At 37.4% G+C, this 22,383-nt stretch overlaps 1 protein-coding gene across 1 annotated transcript in view; it reads left to right on the forward strand.

Moving 5' to 3' along the window:
* The window catches only part of HAO1 (hydroxyacid oxidase 1), a 52,492-nt gene extending 44,247 nt beyond the window's left edge, over positions 1 to 8,245 (forward strand). Inside the window, exons 6-8 of the mRNA XM_003933214.4 lie at positions 5,648 to 5,806; positions 5,912 to 5,981; positions 7,848 to 8,245. Of these exons, the coding sequence (XP_003933263.1) occupies positions 5,648 to 5,806; positions 5,912 to 5,981; positions 7,848 to 7,918 (300 nt within the window). The 3' untranslated portion in view covers positions 7,919 to 8,245. The remainder of the gene's footprint in view (positions 1 to 5,647; positions 5,807 to 5,911; positions 5,982 to 7,847) is intronic.
* The last annotated feature ends 14,138 nt before the right edge of the window (positions 8,246 to 22,383 follow it).

Below are 22,383 nucleotides of genomic sequence, written 5' to 3' on the forward strand. Positions count from 1 at the left end.
TAAATAAATAAATAAATAAATAAACAAACAAGCAAACAAACAAAGAAAAAACAGTTCAGCCACTATGGAAAGTAGTGTGGAGATTCCTTAAAGAACTTTTAGTTTTACTTTTAGTAGAACTACCATTTGATCCAGCAATCCCACTACTGGGTATCTACCCAGACGAAAATAAGTCATTATTTGAGAAAGATACTGTCGCATGCATGTTTATAGAAGCACAATTCACAATTGCAAAATCGTGGAACCAAACCAAATGCCCATCAGTCAATGAGTGGATAAAGAAACCACAGTACATATACATGATGGAATACTACTCATCCATAAGAAGGAATGAATTAACAGCATTTGCAATGACCTGAATGAGATTGGAGACTATTATTTTAAGTGAAGTAACTCGGGAATAAAAATTCAAACATTGTATGTTCTCACTGATATGTGGGAGCTAAGCTATGAGGATGCAAAGGCATAAGAATAATACAATGGACACTGGGGACTTTGGGGGGAAAAGTTGGGGGGGCAGGGATAAAAGACCACAAATATGGTGCAGTGTACACTTCTCGGGTGATGGGTGCACCAAAAATCTCACAAATCACCACTAAATAAAATAAAATTTAAAAAAACAACAAACAAACAAAAAACAATAACTGGCTGGGCACTGTGGCTCATGCCTGTAATCCCAGCACTTTGGGAGCCTGAGGCACACAGATCACCTGAGGTCAGGAGTTTGAGACCAGTCTAGCCAACATGGTGAAACTCTGTCTCTACTAAAAATACAAAAATTAGCTAGGTGTGGTGGTGGGTGCCTATAATCCCAGCTACTTGGGAGGTTATGGCAGGAGAATCACTTGAACCTGGGAGGCGGAGATTGCAGTGAGCCAAGATTGTGCCACTGCACTCCAGCCTGGGCAACAGAGCTAAACTCTGTTTCAAAAAAAAAAAGAAAAGGAAAAAAATTTAGCCAGGCATGGTGGCAGGTTCCTGTAATCCCAGCTACTTGGGAGGCTGAGGCAGGAGAATCACTTGAACCTGGGAGGTGGAGGTTGCAGTGAGCCAAGATTGCACCATTTCACTCCAGCCTGGGCAACAAGAGCAAGACTCCATCTAAAAAACAAAACAATAAGCTTCCTCTTTGCATGCTGTGTACGTGAGGGGAGATACTTGCTTGAGTTTTGCCTCACACTTCAGAGCAGATTTAAAGCTCATGATGATGAGAGAAATGTGAGTAAGAATTTTGTGTACAGTGAAGGGTGCTTTTCCCTCAGTGTGTGGCTTTCGCGTTGAGTGGCAAAAGCTTGGGGGAGGCTGTGGTGTCCAGGTGTCAGTACTTGCACAGAAGAACTTGCTGTACTGCAGATTTTGTTATGTCATAAGTTAGAGCCACGAAGGCAGCATGATGTCATGGGAAGAGCACTGAAATAAGAGTCTTGTCTCACCTTTCTTAGGGGATAAGATATAGGTGAGTAAGTCATTGACACTTTTAAGTCTACACATCTTCACAGGATTGTGTTGCTTACAAAAAGAACGTGGACAACTTTCTGAATTCTACATTTCTATTAGGTTGGTGCAAAAGTAACTTCACCATTAATATAAATATTTATATTAGCCAGGCTAATATAAATCAGAGTTTGCTTATATGGAGAAATAGTTATTGTCACTAGGAATCCTAGAACAGGTATTTAACTTCAATTCATCTTAATATGTTGCTTCTGAGAAGTACTGCTAGGCCCCTGCTACATCCCAGAAAAACTAAAAAACAAGACTGTGTCCAAAATACACTTATCATTTCATGGTAATAATTTGATCCAGATTGGCTTTGAAGTAATTAGAAAATAATAGGCTAGAATAATGATTTCTAAAATCCATAGCACTAGATCTTCTCAAATTGAGATTCTCTGGAGTATTTGAATCCTAAGAGCATTATTTTTCTTTTTTTTTTTTTTTTTTTTATTATTATTATTATTTTTTTATTGCATTTTAGGTTTTGGGGTACATGTGATGAACATGCAAGATTGTTGCACAGGTACACACATGGCAGTGTGCTTTGCTGCCTTCCGTCCCCTCACCTGTATCTGTCATTTCTCCCCATGCTATCTCTTCCCACCTCCCCACTAGAGCATTATTTTTCAATTTTGCCTTTTTATTTTGATGCTATCCAGACCCAAACTACCTCAAGCTTAGAAATATGACTTTCTTTCACGGTGAAAACTCTCAACTGCAAAACATTTTTATAGAATAATCATTTGGGTTGTTAAGTTCTTGGGCATGTCCTGTGAACTCTAAGAGATTTTAATTTATTTTTTTAAAAAAGAGTCCATGCAATTCCATCTTTGAGAAACATTTAATGTATCAGTTGGCTTTTGCTGTGTAACAAGCCTCTCCAAAACTTACTGGCTAAACCACAATCGTCATGATCTCATTTTACAATTTTGTGGGTCGGCAGTTTGGGCTGAGATCTGCTGAGTGCTTTTCTGGTCTTGGCTGGACTCACTCACATGTGTCTATGACCAGCTACTAGGTCTACTAGGAGGCTGGCATAGGATGAGCTCGGCAGGGATGCTCTGCATTGTCTCCCATCTTCCAGCGCGTGTTAGGCTTATTCTCATGAAATGGCAGGTCTCCTAGAGAGTTAGCGGAAGCACGCAAGGCCCCCTGAGATCTAGGCTTAGAATGAACATCCTGTCACTTCGCTCATATTCCTCTGGTGAAAGCAAATCACAAGTTCAGTTCAGATCTAAGCAGTGGGGGAACAGAACCCTCCTTCCTTTCCCTTTCTCCCATAATGTTACAAGGAAATGAAGACAGAGAGGAAATCATTGCAGTCATTTTTGCAGTTGCAGACAATCGGCAAAATGTATATGGACCAGTGATTTCCTAAGTGTGCTTAGGAAAAGCCCCTTAGGGCTGCATGGTGAAGTGTGATGGGTGGAGTGGGTACACAGCCTGGGGAGTATTTATGGGCAGTAAGTTGGACTCTGTCTTCTTTGTGTTTAACTAAGCACCTTTGGTTCCACCTGCTTTGTTTATTTTGAACTGTTCTGATTTGAACAAATGTTTCCATACCCAAAATGTCAGAAATCAAGAGTACAACAATGGATGCAACAGGAAGGTGGAAAGGTGAGAGAGAGCTCCTTGCGAGTAGAAGTTGTGTTTGGGGGAGGAGTTGGTGGAGCAAGTTGTGGAGGGAGCATTCTGGAAGAGTGTGACTCAAACACAAATGAGAAAGAGGATTCTCTTTGACAGTCAGACCCCTGTGGGTTTCTTTCCACCTCCCTTACTCTGCCTGACATTAGTGCCTTGAATATACCACGTCCTTTATAAAGTGTTTGATAAAACAGCAAATAGAGGGATGAATAAGCAACAGTATACAGGGATATTACCATATTTTCCTGGAGATTAACTCTAGTGGAGTTAAGCCTACAATTACTTGCCCAAAGAAGCACTAAGAAACAGCTAAAATGAATGGCCTCACAGATGTATAGAAAGCTGAAAAGAGGGTAACATAAACAGGGCTATAACATAGTGAGTCCGTCTCCTGTATTTATTTATCTAATCTGTTCTGATCGGAATTATTTTGTGTAATATACACCTAGTAAAACTGCAGCTATTGAAAGAAAAAGGGAAGGATTGAAACGCTTAGCAATAGATGGAACATTGTTGTTCACAGACACACGAAACACCAATCTGGTCTCAGTTTTTTAACACAAGATTCACGTTTATAAGTATCTTTATTAGTTTACTTTTAGGCCAGGGTAGGCATTGGAAATTACCTAAACACACTTGATTTGACTGCCTTTGAAAATGTGTATTGAACCTAAGCTAGCTAATATTTTTCTTTGGTTCTGGTTTCAAATGGGGAAATATGCTTAATTATAGCTTGCATCATCGCTTGGAAATTATAGCATTTATATGTTGACGTAACTTGCCTGAATGCAAAAAGAGGACTATGTATAGGAAAAGGGAAATATGTAAATAGATCCAAAGCATGTTTGGCAAGGCAGGAAAGCCAAAAGGAAAAGAGGAAAATCACACTACCTGCCAAACATTTAGGGGCCACATGCCAAGTGTTACCTCCACTTCCTTCAGATCCGTAGCCCTGTTTGGTCTTCAGCCTCATACATAAAACTCTATTTAAGTTTAGACTCTAAAATTTTAGGGTAGAGGTAGGATAACCTTTGAATGATTTCAGCACAATTATTTTGAACAAGGTGGACTTCAGTGTGTGGCAGCTTCCTCAGCATACATTTTAAGTTGGAACTGTACTTAATTTAGATTTTAACATTTTGAGATGAATGTGAGTGATTTCTACAGATTTTGACCTCTAGCCCACCTTGTAAATTGTTTTTATTCTAAAATGCAGAGTCCCATCAAAGTAGCCAATGGTATTGGTTAGCCACTGCCATATGACACTATAAAATGAATAACCCCAAACTCATTGATTGAAATCAGCAATCATTTATTTCCATGAAAGTCTGTGTTGACCAGTGTCTACTGATTTAGGCTTGGTACTAGCTAGGTGGCTGGTATCCAACTATCTGTCAGCTCCAGCTGGGCTTGGTTGTGCTAGCTCTGCTTCCTGAATATTTATCCTGGGGCCAAAGATGAAGGGAAACAATACCTGGTGGAAGCTCTTCTCAAGGCAAGTGACATGGTGCAAAAGAGTAAGCGGGAATGCACGAGGTTGCTTAAGGCCTGTGTTCAGAAATGGCATTCTACCAACTCTGCTCACATGTTTTTGGCTGAAGTGGCCAAAGCGTGCAGGCAAGTGCACTTTGATGCCAACCTAAGCCCATCATCATCAGTTGTCAATCAAGACCAGATCTTCATGGTGAAAGTGGTCACATTTCCTTAAAATCAAGAAAACTATTTTCATAGACAGTTCTCTGCTGTATGGTTGGATGCAAAATAGTCTGGATGAGAAAGTAAGAGACTACTTTTTGCTTTTATTAGTTGTGTTTGCATTTTGCACACTGCTTGCACTATTATCTGAGAATGAATTTTAACAATTGATTTGCAACGAGTAATGCTCAGAATAATTTATGTAAACACAATACTTCATTTACTTTTACACATTTTATAATCCCAGCACTTTGGGAGTCTGAGGCAGGCAGATCACTTGAGGTCAGGAGTTAGAGACCAGTCTGGCCAACATGAGGAAACCCCGTCTCTACTAAAATCACAAAAATTAGCTGGGCATGGTGGTGGGTGTCTGTAATCTCAGCCACTTGGGAGACAGAAGCAGGAGAATCGCTTGAAGTCTGGAGGTGGAGGTTGCAGCAAGGTGAGATCACAGAACTGCGCTCCAGGCTGGGAGACAGAGCAAGACCCTGTCTCAAAAAAACAAAGCTAAGAGCAAGTGTTTTATGTTCTTATTTTATTATAACAATCTTTGAATATAAGAAACAAAAAAAGGCAACCTTGCACTTTAAAAGAAAAATAAGCTACTTATTTCCAAATTTCGTTGATGTTTTAGCTACTAGCATTTGTACCTCTCTTCTTTGAGGAGGAAATAATTTTACTATTGACTCAAAACCTACTTGCCTTCTTTAACTCTAAGCCCAAGCTGGATATGTCAGTGGTTTTTTTGGAGGTGGAGGTGAATAACAATTCAGTGTTAATAGAGTCACATTATTGAACTTTTCTTTCCCAGATTGATGCTCTGCCAGAAATTGTGGAGGCTGTGGAAGGGAAGGTGGAAGTCTTCCTGGATGGAGGTGTGCGGAAAGGCACTGATGTTCTGAAAGCTCTGGCTCTAGGCGCCAAGGCTGTGTTTGTAGGGAGACCAGTCATTTGGGGCTTAGCTTTCCAGGTAATTGGACAAAGAAATAAATATATAAAACAAACAATTTTACAGTAAAACAAATAAATAAAACAAGTTAGACTGATTTGCACAATTATTTTGTATCTTGGTTAGGGGGAGAAAGGTGTTCGAGACGTCCTTGAGATACTAAAGGAAGAGTTCCGGTTGGCCATGGCTCTGAGTGGTAAGACTCAATCTTCTTTACAACTTTCTTTTCTTTTATGGTCTTTAAGTGAAGGTCCTTGGTGGAGACAAGTGAATTGAAAGGGAAGAGTGTGGGATCATTTGGGGTATATTAAATTTGATGTTGACCCCATCTTGACAGCTTTGAAAAACTCTACATGTGCATAGTCTTTAGTAATTACTCAATCTTTATATTTCACAGCTTTATGAGGAATATTTTGGTGAGTATGAGTGCTTAAGGGTAGATGCAACATCTGACGCTTTCTCATCTCATAATGCATGAACACATAAATCTACCTGGATAGTTGACACCTCCCTTTGGATAGCTAAGTGACATTCAAAACCCTTACCTGTCCAAATCTAAGCTGCTAACCTTCCACATTAAACCTGCTCCACCTGCAGTTTCTCTATCAGTTCATGTTAATCCAATAGTTTCAGTTGCTCAGTCAAAAATCTTTAGTTGTTCTTGACTCTTCTTTTCTCTCACACCCTCACAGCCATAGGGGCTCTATCTTCGATCTTCAAAATATAATCAGAATCTGACCTCCCTGTCATCTCCCCTGCCACTGCCCTGGCTAGAGCCATCATTGTGTCTCTTCCCATGGACATTGTGGGTGAGCGTGTCTGTCCTCACCTCCCTAACCTCTCCCAGTCTATTCTGATCATGGCAACCAGAATGGTTCTTTTAAAAATTAATTGAGATCATGTTAGTTTTCGGATCAGAAAACCCCCTGTGGCTCTTAGTTTACTCAGAGTAAATGCCAAAGTCCTTGCAGGAGTTTATAAGGCCTCATGTGGCTTGACTCCTGTTATCTTTCTGATCCCAACTTCAACTAATGTGACCCTTCCTTATTCTACCCAGGAGACACATGTCTCCTTGAAGTCCCTTGATTGTATCAGATGTTTCAGCCTTGGGGTATTTGCAATGGTTGTTCCCTCTGCCTGGATGCTCTTCCTCCAGATACCTTCATGAATAACTTCCTCTCATCTTTCACGTGTTCACATAAAGTGTACTTTCTTAAAGGTGCCCATCCTGATCACTGTGTTTAAAATAGCAATTCATCCTCCACCCATCCATTTGACTTCCAGTTTTATTTTTTAGTTTTCTTTCTTCCTTTTTCCACAGCACCGATTGTCTCCTATATATCATTATCATAGAATTTCCTTTTAAAATTATAGGCATCATATATTGTGTTTCCCCTTTAGAACAAAAGATGCATGTGGCAGGGGGCTTTGTTGTCTTGACTACAGTATTTCAGTTCCTGGAGCAGTGCCTGGCACACAAACAATATTTAATGAGAGAATGAATAAATAAATAAATAAATAAATGTTAAAATATTACTAGTGACTATTTCTAATTTGACTCAGAAAGAACCAGTAGCTAGAAAGAATGGCCATGAGTTAATTATCAGTGACCCAATTTTTGAAGGTAAAGAGGGTTTCCTTTTCTGTAATCCATGTGATCTGCATTGTTCCCATATACAGAACTCCCCAGATAAATGGTCTACTCACTACTGTACTCAGTCTGCAGACAGAGCCTCAGCGAGGATAATGCCATTCTGTGAATCCTCAATACGCATTTTAATTTGCTACAGACATATCCTAAAAGAGAGCTTTCAGTCACTGACTCTCTATTAAATGTGGCAGAAAGAATATACTCTTTGTGTTAATAAAAATATGTGCCAGTCATTTTGTGTTAAGGACTGTTTAGGTAATAAAAAATGGTCTCATGCCACATAAGATTTGGCAAGCCTACCTTGAATCATAAACCTTACATTTGTCAAATTTTACATTCCTTGGGAAAACGATTACCTGCCTGATTATTATTGCATTCAGTTCATATTAAATGTATGCATTATTTTTTCAGGGTGCCAGAATGTGAAAGTCATCGACAAGACATTGGTGAGGAAAAATCCTTTGGCCGTTTCCAAGATCTGACAGTGCACAATATTTTCCCATCTGTATTATTTTTTTTTCAGCATGTATTACTTGACAAAGAGACACTGTGCAGAGGGTGACCACAGTCTGTAATTCCCCACTTCAATACAAAGGGTGTCGTTCTTTTCCAACAAAATAGCAATCCCTTTTAGTTCATTGCTTTTGACTTTTCAATGGGTGTCCTAGGAACCTTTTAGAAAGAAATGGACTTTCATCCTGGAAATATATTAACTGTTAAAAAGAAAACATTGAAAATGTGTTTAGTCAACGTCATCCCCTGGCAGGCTAAAGTGCTGTATCCTTTAGTAAAATTGGAGGTAGCAAACAGTAAGGTGAAAAGATAATGATCTCATTGTTGATTAACCTGCATTCAGTTTAGATGTCTTTAAAACAGAGTAAGCTCAGGTTCAAAGTGCTGGAAATGCCTGATTCACAACATTGAGAAGGTAACACTGGATAGAACTGGATTGGGTGATGGTAATTGGTGATACTTCTTTGAATGAAGATTTACAATCACATCTTTAGTGTCTGAATATATCTGAATATTTTGGGATGTATGTTACTTCTTAATCAGAGAGGAATAAAGCATTTTTGGAAAGAAGATATATAGTCCATTTGTAACAATATGAAATTTTAATTTTAATTTCTGAACCCTAATTATCCCCTCGTTTCCTTTCTGCGTACCTCACTGGTTCTATGCCTCCTACTTCCCTTTCTTTACTCTTTTGATTTTTTACCATTGAAACGGGCAAATGTAGCTACATCATGTGTGAGGACCATGCCAAATGAAAATGTGGGCCACTTGTTCAAAAAGCAAGATGCAACCCTTTTCCTTTCTTCCACAGTTTTTCTCTTAACCTGTCATGGAGTCTTTTGCTATTTCATGTTATGCTTTCTTGGGCATGGGGGTACCCACATGTAAGAGTAGAGCCTTCTGGGTGCCTTGTAACTTGCCTCGACCTTTCCTGTGTCCATGCCCCGGACCCTGGCAGGGTGCCAGGCAACTATACTGAGCAGAATGCCTGAGCCAGTAACCAGGAACTCACTTAGCAGACATGGGGAGTTGGCAGGAGTTAGAACAATGAATGATGCTAGGCTCTTAGTGTCCCCAGCACAAGGTCCACTGTCATATCGAGCTTCACTTATAAAACACAAATTTAATGATAACATTATTAAGTATTTCAAGCCATCAACCACAGGGCATCAAACCCCAAGCCTGAGACCCCTTTTTGAGCATGGAGCCCTGTCCACTGCACTAGGAGCACGCCCACGAAGCCCTGATCACACGACGTCTAGATTAATTCCCAAACCAAGCATTTGACAAATTGGAGGTGAACTAGGTAGCCAAAGTAATTTTGAAGTTGATTTTTCATTATCTCTCTGTGTGTTCAACCACTGTGAGGTACTGAATGAAACAATTCAGAGAATCATCACCTGAAAACATGATTATTATATTATGTAGTATTATTATTATGCTTTATTATTCTCAGAACTCTCTCTCTTTCTCCTTCTAAATGCTAGGGCATTCCTCAATATTAACATGAACACAAAAAGATTTTTGTTCTGAGAATATATACCAGTTTGGTAAAGGAGAATCACTTAAGCTTACAAAAAAGAAAAGTTATCCCTTAACTTTTCTCCAAATACACAGAGTAAATATTTCTATCATAACATGTAATTGTTTTATGCTTTTCTAATTAATATTAATCAGTGAATAAGTATATAGTAAGCATCTCTGATTTCCTCGACAGATTCAAAATGCCTTCTCTGTTGCCACTGAGTTTCCATTTTGACTATATCGCAGTGTGTGGTTGTGTGGGCACTTGCTTAAAAGTTGATAACTTCCCAGAAAATAGAGATTGCCAAGTGGTGTTTTATGTAAGGTTTATGCAAGTAACAGTGAGAATGGGGAATTTGTGAGTTTCTCATAACTTTTAAGATTCCCTGAGCCACAATAACTCCTTTAATGTAGATTTTCATTTATGTTTTCAGAGTTGGAACATATCTGAATGCTTTATGTTTGATAATTTTATCATAATCAAAGATATATAGCTGTTTGCTTCTACTTTTTAAAATGAGTGATATGGACCCAATTTTAACAGTAGTGAAATCAAAATGTCTAATGGTTAAAAGAGGAATGGTGTGTGTTGGCTGCACATTTCCTTCCAAGAATTTTGTAACTTAGTCTTGATAGATTTCTTTGAGGAAGCCAACAAACTCTTCTCTTCCTAGGTTTCTTGAAATATGATGGGGGAAGGGGTAACAGGGCTTCATATGGGCTGCCTCTGCCTTTCTTGTATGTTATTTTGTGTACATAGTGCTCTATAGCAGTTTCTCAAGCTTTAATAGTTCATCAGAATCACCTGCAGGGCTCCTTAAAACAGATTGCTGGGCCCCAGCCCATGGATTCTTTTGCAGCCATCTGAGTGAGACAGTTATTGGCTACGGGCAGAGAGGCCAGGCCTCACCTTAAAAGGCCAGCTGCTCCTTAGCCAATTGATACATTTTCATTTAATTTCATTTCTTATTGACATATGAAATGCATACAGCAAGGTGTGGAAGGTGCTGAAACCTGAATTTATCAGTGGCTACACTTTACATTTACACCTATAAGCCTACCTCCCAGATCAAAATATAAAATATCTCCAACATCTCCAAACATACTCCTTCCACCAGAGATAAACCTATGCTGATTTTCACTGCCGTTGATTGGTTTTTCACTAGTTTTCACATAAGTGGAACCAGGCAGTGTGCACTTCTGTGTGTCATTTCTTTTGCTTGTGATATGTGAAGCTCATTCATGATGTTGAGTTAGTTCTGGTTATTGCTCTGTAGTAATCCATTGTAGGAATGTACTACAATTTATCTATCTCTTCTCCTATTAGGTTATTTCCAGTTTTCTGCTGGAAGTCGATTCTAACTGATTTTTGCAAAAAAATGCAAATTCAGTGTTATTTTATGATTTTTCAAGAAATGCAAGACATTTAGATTTTTATGTAAAAATTTTTAAATGTTGGATGATAGTTAACATTTTGAACACTGAACAGGTCATGTTAAACATGGATGTGGCCCACAAGCCGCAAGTCTCAACCCTGAAACATTTTATCCTCATGGATGTTTTCCTCATGGCTGAAATCAACCTTATGCCCTGACACAGAATCGTGGCTGAGATGCGTAGCAGTGATGGGTGCCTCTCAACAGATATTGCCAGAATCTCCTTTGTTTAAGCTTATTTATATTCAGCCACCTGGAAGAACGTGGGTGCGAAACAAACTTCTTTTTACCAGGCTTGGGGAGCCCAGGTTCCCAGGCTTGTAGGAATGAATTGAATGGTATTGATGCTTCTTAGCGTGATGTTTGCAAACTGCATTTGGGTCATTGCTGTGTTATTCATTTGCTTGTTTATCTTGCCAAAACATTGCCGTTTGTGAAACAGCTTTAGAGGGCTGTGGTGGATTAGGAAAGCATGAAAGGAAGTTGCGGCTTGTTCTCAAACAGAGAGAAAAGACTTTTCATTATAAAATTCATAACTTATTTACTGTCTGATGGACTATGTTGCATGTCAGTTGCATAGCAACAAAATAAAGTTTGTCTGTTTAGGAAAGTCTGAAGATTTCTTATAACATAAAGACAGAGGATGCTTTCTGAACTTATATTTGCCTCAGTGTGCATTCTGTCACATGCCAATTATAGAACAACATCAGGATGAGAGTTTATTTTAGGTAATGTAAATGTTAGCCCAAATGATAGAAGGCTATTATTATATGTTTATATGATGGGAAATCTCTTCTATTCTAAAATATGCAATTTCCTGTCCTTACCCTAATCAAACTTGAGCAATAGGTGTCTTCTTTCCTCCCTAATGTGGTTGCCCATTGTTGGAGGAAATAAAAAGATACTTTTTTATCTGTTTCCTTCTCCACTGATATTTTTCTGAACGTAGATAGCGAGTATAAGTTCAATTGAAAGTTTTCCAGGACCTTCAGTTAAGAATTGTGTTACCATGAATGATGCCAAAAGAAGAGCTGGAATTCAAGTGAGCAATACGTTTGATTTTGTTTGTTCCTTTGATTCAGCATCACAGGGGAAAAGAGTCTTGCTTGGCTTCCTATCTATCTTTTCTGGTTAGATCATCTGTCTTTAATGCTGATTTACCTTCCATTACTGTCAGCATCCTGAGTCCGTTTCTAACAGTGGAATCTGCTTATTGACAGTCTTTTATGGTGAGATTCTTTACATTTTATGTTAGAGCTTTCTCACTAAATTTACTCAATGAACATCAAGGCTAACCTGCTCAAAAGCGCTGGATTAGAATCCTAAAGATCTGAGTGATTAGCTATGTGAATCATTATTTAACCAGAGGACCCTCAGATGTTCAGCTGTGAAATGAGGGTGGCAGCATCGGCCTATCTCTCTGGGTGATTATGAACATAGCATGGTAAAATATGTGAGAATTTATCATGAACTGTAAATCAACATTCAAAGGAAGATATTATTTTGTAATATTTTAATAATGATTATTATCAAGAAAGATAATATGACATTCCAGTAAGTATTTTATTTTATAGTGTTTATTTAGGGAAAAAAAAGTTCTTTATAGAGTAAAATAAACATCACCACAGATTCTACCCAGAGACAACTTTTATTGAGATTAGCTGAATATCATGTCAGACATTGCTGTGTATGTATAATCAGTAGCAGCTGGATAGATAAACATAGTTTTGCAGCCACCTTTGCAAAAACTGTAACAATGAGAAAATTCTGACAGTGCAAAAGATCTGAGCTAATCAAACTCCATCTTGCCTTTAACCTCCAAACTGCCTGTGGTCATTCCAGGGCTTGGGCCAAGGTCACATTGGGAGATACTTAGTTTATAGTTTAAATGATAATATCCCTTCTTGAAAACTAAACAGCCCTTGTAAAGCTAATGAAGGATTACCAGGTTAGCAGGATGAGAGGAGCCTGCATTCTGTTACGATGTAGGCCTAAAGGATGATCAGCCTTTATTCTGGGGGCCCAAAATTTGCAGCCTCCCCAATTACTCCTGCAGATAACATTACCAGTGTATATCCTAAGATTGACCTTTTGAGGTATCTTTTCAGGCTTTGGCATTTCTGAGGACTGGGCGGCACCAATCTGTGACTCTTGACTCAGCTGGTCCCGTGGCCCCCGCCCAGAAGCAGACTCAGTGCACAAGGACCATTTTTCACACTCCTGTGATTGCATCCCCAAGCAGTTAGCAGCACCCATTCCTTAGCCTGACAAACTATCCTTGAAAAATCCTAAACTCTGAAATGTTCAAGGAATTTGATTCGAGTAATAATAGAGCTCCAGTCTCCTGTTTAGATGGCTCTACATGAATTAAACTCTTTCTGTATTACAAATTTGTGTCTTGAAAATCTGGCTCTATCTGTGCAGTGGACAAAATGAACATATTGGATAGTTACAGCTTCACTAAAATAGGACTATACAATAAATGTTATGTTTAAGTAAAATATTCAATTTATTTTTACTTCGATTTTAGAAAGAAAAGTTGAAAACATTTAAAATTAAGATTTTTTTTTTTAAAAAAGAGATATTATAGCTTAAGAGTGCCTGCACAATGTATTTGGAAAATTATGAAAACTTAAAAGATTGAAGTAATTTTTGATTTATTGCATACACGTTTTAATTTTAGCATCAGTTAACTCATTGCTATAAAAAATGAAGTAATGAGTCTCTTACATGTACTGTCCTTTTTTCCTCTCCTCTTCCCATTAGTTAATATATATATATTTTTAATTTATATATATGTATATATATATTTTAATTTATATATATGTATATATATATATATATTTTTTTCTTTTTCTTTTTTTGAGATGAAGTCTCACTCTGTTGTCCAGGCTGGAGTACAGTGGCATGATCTCAGCTCACTGTAACTTCTGTGTCCCAAGTTCAAGGGATTCTCCTGCCTCAGCCTCCTGAGTAGCTGAGATTACAGGCATGCACCATTACGCCTGACTAATTTTTGCGTTTTTAGTAGAGATGGGGTTTTACCATGTTGGTCAGGCTGGTCTTGAACTCCTGACCTTGGGTGATGCGCCCACCTTGGCCTCCCAAAGTGCTGGAATTACAGGCATGAGCCACCGCACCTGGTCGTTAATATATTAGTTTTATATTATCAAAATGTAAATCATTGTATTCTCTATCATTGATTTCCAAAACTGTTTAATATTGGTTTTCTTTTAAATGGTTTCAGTACTTATCATTCTCATAGCTTCTCCAGGCTCTGGTTCTAAACTTTGATTCACCTCCTGGTTCCTTAGATTTCATTGGTCAACTGTAATTTCAAAAATAGTTGTATTCCTTAAGTTTGTGAATGTTTAAAAATCTACTTGATGCTTTCGTATTTGAATGATACTGTTGATGGGTATACTATTTTGGAGTCACATTTTCTGTTTGTAGACATTTTAGATTGCTTTCTGGCACTGAATTTTATGTGAAGAAATCAAAACTGGGCTATTTTTCCGTTCTTGATGTTTTAACTTAATCTCCCCCCATTCATTTCCCAAACCCAATGTCTAAAAAATGATTTATCTTTGATATCAATAACTTAAGCTAAGGTAAAACTAAATGTCACATTGCTTATGATTGTAAATCAGAGTTATGCCTAGCCCATTGTATTTTATTTTAAATTTGAATTTACAAAAAAAATCAGCATGTCTCATCTCAATTATTAACATACATTTTTACAGCATTGTTCTCTATTTTTCTGTGTTATTCTTACCAACCATGTTATAACTACATTAATAGCAATGGTTATTATATATTATTGAACATTTGTTCCATGACAACAAACTTCCTTAGAGATTTTTGTGATCCAGACCAGTGCTCTTTGGTGAACATGCTGTGATGATGAAAATGTTACCTGCACTTCCAGTGTAGTAGCCATAAGCCACTTGTGGTTCTTGGGTGCTTGAAATGTGTCAAGTATCAAATGCTTCATTTTATTTAATTTTAATTAAATTTAATTAGTCACATGTGCCTAGTGGGTGTGTATTGAATAGCACAGATCTACATGTTAAGAATAAACTTAGGCATTGGGGAAACTTAATCTAATAGACTCAAAACTATTTGAAGTTGACCAACCTTGCTACCTGATTATCCTAAGGATGTTATAGAAAGTCTTTTGATGTAGTTTTCCAATTAAAAAAATAAAATAAAATTTTATAGTACCTCTTACCCATATGGTAGACATATAAATTGTAGTGATAAATGTAATATAATGTATAAGTTATTCTATATAGTATGTATAGCAATTGCATTAACAAATGTAATAAAATTTTAAAATTATTTGGAAGGAAAATACTATATTGACCTAAAGCAGTTTTGTGGAATCATTTTGGTTTTGTTTTTCTTATTAATCTTTCCATTTATGGTTTCAGTTTACCCTTACCTTGTTGGTAAGGATAACCTAGAAAAATGCAGTAAGTTTTTCTAAAGTTTAGAGTTCATGGTGCAGCCCAGCCATTGAGTGGACATATAATCTTGAGAAAATAATCTTGAATGTTAGATTTCATCCTTTAGGTGGAATAGTAATATATTTAAACAATAGGTTGTAATGACAAATAGTGCTATGCTTTCAAACAGTAAAAATAGTCCATATGTAATCTATTATGAAAAGAACAGCAATAAGAATATTTGGCTTGTAACGTAATGACTTACATCCTGGAAATCTGGAAAGTAGGAACAAAGCTTTTAGCTATAATGAAATATTTCCAGCAGAGTGAATAAAACCCTCCCTGTATCCTAAACAGCAAACTGACACCAATAAGAAGTCTTTCTCAAGAAATGTTGGCATCTCCTTGACATAAGAGCACAGGTTTCTTTATCATATGCACAAGTATCATTGCCCAAGTCAAGAACGTATTTTGGCTGTGATTTTTCTTTATTTCTTGATGTTATGTTATTTAGTTTTATTATTAATGTGCCAACCACTTAGTTTTTTTTAAAAAAAACTCTGAATAATAGTAGACGATAGCTATTCCATATACACAAATTTAGTTTGGGTTTGAATTTTGTTTTATTTTTTAATCCCCTCAAGGATTGTTACAAACAATCCAATTATACTCTTTTAGTTCAGGGAGATTGGACAGGGAAACTCTCCCTTGTAATACCTGGTAATAGTTTAAAATGTGCAGTTATTATTGTCTATAGTCATCCTATTGTGCTATCAAATACCAGCACAATAATTTATAAACAATATCTTATTCATTGTTTCTACTCTTTTGGTGCCCATTAAGCATCCTCACCTTCCTTTGCATCCCCTATAACCCCTCCCGGCCTCTGGTAACCATTGTTCTATTCTTTATGTCCAAGAGTTCAATTGTTTTGATTTTTAGATCCCACAAATAAGTGAGAACATGCAATGTTCCTCTTTCTGTGCCTGGCTGTTTCACTTAACATAATGATCCTCCAGTTCTATTCATGTTGTTGCAAATGACAAGATTGCATTTTTTTTTTATGGCTGCTTAGTACTCCATTGTGTACACATACCACATGTTCTTTATCCATTCATCCATTGCTGGACACTTTGGTTGCTTCCAAATATTGGCTACTGTGAACAGTGTGGCAACAAACATCGGAGTGCAGCTAGCATTTTGATGTACTGGTTTCGTTTCTTTTGAGTACATACCTGTATTACTCCACTTTCACACCACTGATAAAGACATACCTAAGACTGGGCAATTTACAGAAGAGAGAGGTTTAACAGTTCCATGTGGCTGGGGAGCCTCACAATCACGGTGGAAGACAGGGAGGAGCAAGTCACATCTTACGTGGATGGCAGCAGGCAAAGAGGGAGATTGGGCAGGGAAACACTCCCTTATAATTCTGTCAGATCTTGTGAGACTTATTCACTATCATGAGAACAGCATGGGAAAGACCTGCCCCCATAATTCAATTACCTCCCACTGGGTCCCTTCCACAATACATGGGAATTTAAGATGAGATTTGGATGGGAACACAGTCAAACCATATCAATACCCAACAGCAGGATTGGTTTGAATAGTATTTGATACTATAACCATACTGTCTAGTTGAAATACTAAAGAGCAATATCTCTCAACATTTTTTTTGGAGAATTTCTGAGTAATAGTAATTTCATATAATATATGTCATGATGTGAACATTCCTGTTTTACATAGTAATATTTTGGTTTTAATACACTACAAAAGTAGTCAGGAAGAAACTCTTTTTAAAACTTCTTCAATTATTTGACTGAATAAAGCTAGCACTCACTGTTTGCAAGATTATCAGCCACATATATGACAAAATAAATAAAAAGATAAAAAAGCACCACCACCACCAACTAGACAAAAACACAAAAAATATTGGAAGACTCAGGCATTAGTAAAATGTTAATCTATCAAAAAATTTAGTTTATACAATTATTATAAATTCATCATTATAAGCAGGGCAGTGTATAAGAAAGCCAGAATCCACAACTTGAAAAGGTAATCACTGAAGCAACTGTTTTGTCTACATAACTGCATAAACAATTTGCCTACTTTCCACTAAGTTGACCAGATGCTTTGTTGTCATGTAAACACAATCTAAATGAAATCCACAGATTTTCCCCCCAAATCTTATTTTAGCTAAATTTTTCTTGGCTAATCTTATTCCGGGTCTGTTAACAATTTAACCAGAATTATTTGATTGGCTTTGAACTCTTTTGCCATCTCTTGTCCATCTTGTCCTCTGCCTTTATTGGGCAGGCAAATGATGGAGAAAATGATGCAAGTGCAAGCAAATAAACATATAAAGAAAGTGTTTGGAAAGAAGAACACTCCCCACAGTTTTGGGCCTTTCTCTGGAAGGGAGTGGTTAAAAGGATACAGGAGGTTAATGTCCAAACTACCTCCCCACTGGAGACGTCTTTCTTCCAGAAGTTCAGGAAATGAGAAGCTCTCCCTCCTCTACTAAACATCCTCTTTGTTAACACTCCTACTTCCAAAGTTCTTCAAGGCTTCAGATTAATAAAATAACAACATATATTTTAAATGTTAATTAAAATTATGTATGATGAATCAATTACAACTATTCAGTCTCTAGTTGTTTTCATAAATATTTACATTCCTGTTGCTTATTCAATCCTTCCTGACAATGAAGGTTTACATTATCCTCTAATGTCTTTCACCTTGCCCAATAGAGGAGAAATGAGAGATGATACAGCTGCCACAATAATAACAACAAAATAAGACTCACATCCTGCAAGAATCTAACTCTCCTATCAATTAAAATTTATTGTATGTGCTTCTGACACTTCTGTCTTTTTGACTCTTGCACAGAAATAAAGCAAAATCAGGTATTCTTAGCAGTCTATTCAATATAAAGGCCAACATTATTTCCCAGACTAGATTAATTTGAAACCCAGAAATATGGGCTGCCGTCAGAAAATGTTCATAATTAGAATTTGTCTGCACTGTTAAAGCATTTTACTAAAATCAGTAATTATGCCTGTCACCTGCTGTCATATGATAGGATGTCAATTACTAAAGCAATATACTGTTTTTTAAAAACTTTCAGGCAGTTTCATATAGAGGATGAGAAGGAAGTTTGCAGGGTGGAAGGTTTTTGGACACAAACTATAATTTTCTAGATGTTGTGCAGATGCCATTAGATATATCTCTGATCACTGAGGTCATTCCATGATGAGTACTGGGGTAAGAGCAGCCATCCATGTCTTTGGGCTCCTGACAAAGAACCCTTTCTGTCAGGCCTCATTGACTTCTGCTCTGCACTTTGGTAATAGAAATACAGCATCCAGAACAAAGGAGAGAGTGCCCTTCAGTGGTGGTCTGTCAACTCATTTAGCATTGCCTCCAGTTGTGACCACACTGAATGCTTTCAGGGGTGAGAAAGCACATGGGAAAGATGCCTGGAAATCAAGTCATGCTTATAGACTGCACCATGGTCTTGGGGATGACATGTGATGATCTTTACTTTCTTACATGCTGTTAAGTAGACATGTGGGTCAACTTAATGTTGTCCTAAGAATGAAAGAAGCATCAATATGGAAAATTATGAGAAAACAGTGCTAGAAACTGGACTGTCATTTTCATAGGATGAAATATGTCTTTTTTTGCTGTCTTACCAACACCTTGCATGTAAAATTATAAGTATTCAATAAATATTTTCTTAATCAACTAATAAATATTTGTCATGGATATTATTTACTTTTTAAAGACCTAACTCTAACATTCTATGCTTAGAATCAAATAGAGCAAAGACTTTAAAGTATGCCATTGAGAAAATGTAAAATCACAAGATTTAATGGAAAATTTTAAGAACACAGATTTTAAATAAATTTTTTGTAATCATAAATTGCTATTGTAAAATATGCTTAATTTTTATAACAGAAATAAACAGGGAATATTATATCAAAGTATGATTTTTCTCAAGTACAGATTTCAACATTTAAACATTTGATTCTATTCTCAGCAAATAAGTATCAAATTGAGATTAATAAATAATTAAAATGTCACAAAGTCATAGAATTTCAAAGTTACTTAAAATATGTCAGAGCATATGGCTAGAAGTTATAGATGTGTATTCCATGGACCAGTCTTATAATCCAGTCTTTGAAAAAAGAATTCTGTGGGCACATCAGTTGGATGAAGGTATGTGCTGCATCTCAATTGTGCAAGTTAGTTTGTAAAATGTGGTGAGTAATTAATACATCTTTAGTGTTTGTGAGAAAGTTAATTTTTATCTAAGCATCCTAAACAATGTTTAGCTAAAATTTCATAACTCATGATCTTGCATTGGAAAGAACAAAATGCAACTTGAACCAGGTGGAGGAAAAGAAGGAGTGTTTACTATCTCAGTCACACAAAGTGTTGAACCACCAAGCCACAGTAAAAGTGTGGACGCAATTGGGCCCAGGGAAGCTTGGGACCATGAGTTTGAAAGATGCAGGACTATTTTTGTTTTATTTTTTCCATGTTTGTTTCCCCAGAATGTAGGCTTTATACATTGCATCTGCCTCTTAGTGAGGCACATGGCCATCTGCAGCTCCCCAGATTCATATCTCTTCTGCCACTGGAAGAATTCACTCTCTTGTTCCAGCTAAAGTTCAATATTATCTGAGAGCAGAATGCTAATTGAGTCTCTTGACCAATCAAATTTGGTCAGAAAGAAAGGATGCTCTATGAATTGGGAGCTACCATGCATTCTAAGTGTTGTAATGTGGAGAGGAGGGATGAGGAGTACCGTTGTTCCCAGAGTAGAAAAGTTTTATTGGAAACGAAACAATAGGTGTTTCCAACAGAAACAACAAATGTTTTAGTATATAAAATTTTGGACTTTGGCAATATTTTGGACATACCTGCACTAAAATACTACCTCTTTTTAGCCAGGCATGGTGGCTCATGCCTGTAATCCCAGCACTCTGGGAGTCCAAGGCAGGTGGATCACCAGGTCAGGAGATCGAGACCATCCTGGCCAACATGGTGAAACCCTGTCTCTACTAAGTACAAAGATTAGCTGGGCATGGTGGCGTGTGCCTGTAGTCCCAGCTACTCAGGAGGCTGAGGCAGGAGAATTGCTTGAACCCGGGAGGCAGACGTTGCAGTGAGCTGAGACAGTGCCACTGCACTTCAGCCTGGGTGACAGAGTGAGACTATGTCTCAACAACGACAACAAAATTACCTCTTTTTCTGGAATTCAAATGTACTTGGCACCCTGTATATTTTGTCTTATGTATTGGTAAACCAAACAACTTTATCTGTGGGCCTCCTTACAAATCAACTAATGTTTTCTGACTATATTTTTATTTAAAAAAGGATTGAGGAATCATTAGTTCTTTTATCTTAATTGTATAACACCTGATGGCTACAGCATCACATTGCAACTGGGATGTTGCATGCTTTGGGAGAAGTTGCCTGGAGACCCACTATGAGTAGTGTCTTATTTTTCTTACCCACCCATCAGTGATCCAGAACCATAATGTCAGTTTAAGACCAAGAATATTTGATGGGAGTTTAACATGTTATTCCAAAGTTAATGTGTTTATTCTTGGAAATTTAACTTCTTGGTTACTTTATTATTGAAGTGCATAAATTAATCATGTAAACGTAAAGTTGAGTCTTGTGGTTTGAAAAGACACTCTGCACAGTAGGGTATCTTAAGTCTTATAGTAAGAAAATCTAATTTGTTAAACCAGGGATTTCCTGTTAGTCCTTTGTGAATGTGTACAATTAATATGGGAAACAACTAGAGTTCTGTGGAATGCTATGTGAGAAATGTTAAAAATCCAGCCCCTTCATCTGTAGTTTGGGGAACTCGCCAGAAATATTATGACTTACCCAAGGCCAGTCAACTAATTATCACAGAGCTGGAGATAATTGATAAAGTTTTAATAACAAAATTCATCAGGGATTAATGGTAAGAAAAATAAACGTTTATTTATGCAAAGTCCTTTTCGAATTCTCTTAATCAGTTTAAATTGACTGCAGACTTCAGGCAATTATTACTTCAAAAATTATCAAATTTGAAGTGGTACAATTTTGTTTTCCACATTACAATGCAGAAGGAACTATATGAGGCAAGAACGGTACAGTGGGGCACTTCAAGATCAACAAACAGTAAAAGGAATTAACCACAGAAGAGTTGGAAATCCTCAGGTATCATGAAACCCTGAAATCCAAACCCAATGTGTGCAAGCGACTGTTCTACAAAGGTGCCCTTCTCTAACACGGGTAAACACTGACCTCATGGAAGTGATTGGAGACCGTTTTGTAACTTGCAAATCATATTGATTCTATCAGGAACTGAGCATACTTCAGTATAGAGAGCCAACACTGGATACCTCGAATCCACCGAGTAGTCTCTTCGAAGCAATGGAAATAATCTATTTTTCTTGAGTTAGTGTCAGCTCTGAATATAGGCAGAACACACAGTTGTCTATGGGATATGCTTATTTATTTATTTATTTATTTATTTATTTATTTGGAGATCAAATCTCACTCTTGTCCCTGACTGGAATGCAATGGCATGATCTCAGTTCACTGCAACCTCTGTCTCCCGGGTTTAAGTGATTGTCCTGCCTCTGCCTCCTGAGTAGCTGGGATTACAGGCACCTGCCACCATGCCCAGCTAATTTTAGTATTTTTAGTAGAGATAGGGTTTCACTATGTTGGCCAGGCTGGTTTTGAACTCCTGATCTCAGGTGATCCACCCACCTCAACCTCCCAAAGTGCTGGGATTACAGGCGTAAGCCACCATGCCCGGCTGTGATGTTCTTTTGAAATCACTAAAATCATTGAGAAGGCAGAAGGAAAATAACATTTCCCAGACAATCTCAAGAAGGTGTAGGCTAAGTGAAGCATGTTGACGAAAACTTGGTAAAGCTGTGATCAAGCAGCCAAATAAGGTGTTATTAAATCTCCTCATAGGAAAGCAACTTATTATCTAGATAGCAA

The sequence above is a fragment of the Saimiri boliviensis genome, chromosome 9 (assembly GCF_048565385.1).
Source record: "Saimiri boliviensis isolate mSaiBol1 chromosome 9, mSaiBol1.pri, whole genome shotgun sequence".
Classification (NCBI taxonomy): Eukaryota; Metazoa; Chordata; class Mammalia; order Primates; family Cebidae; genus Saimiri; species Saimiri boliviensis.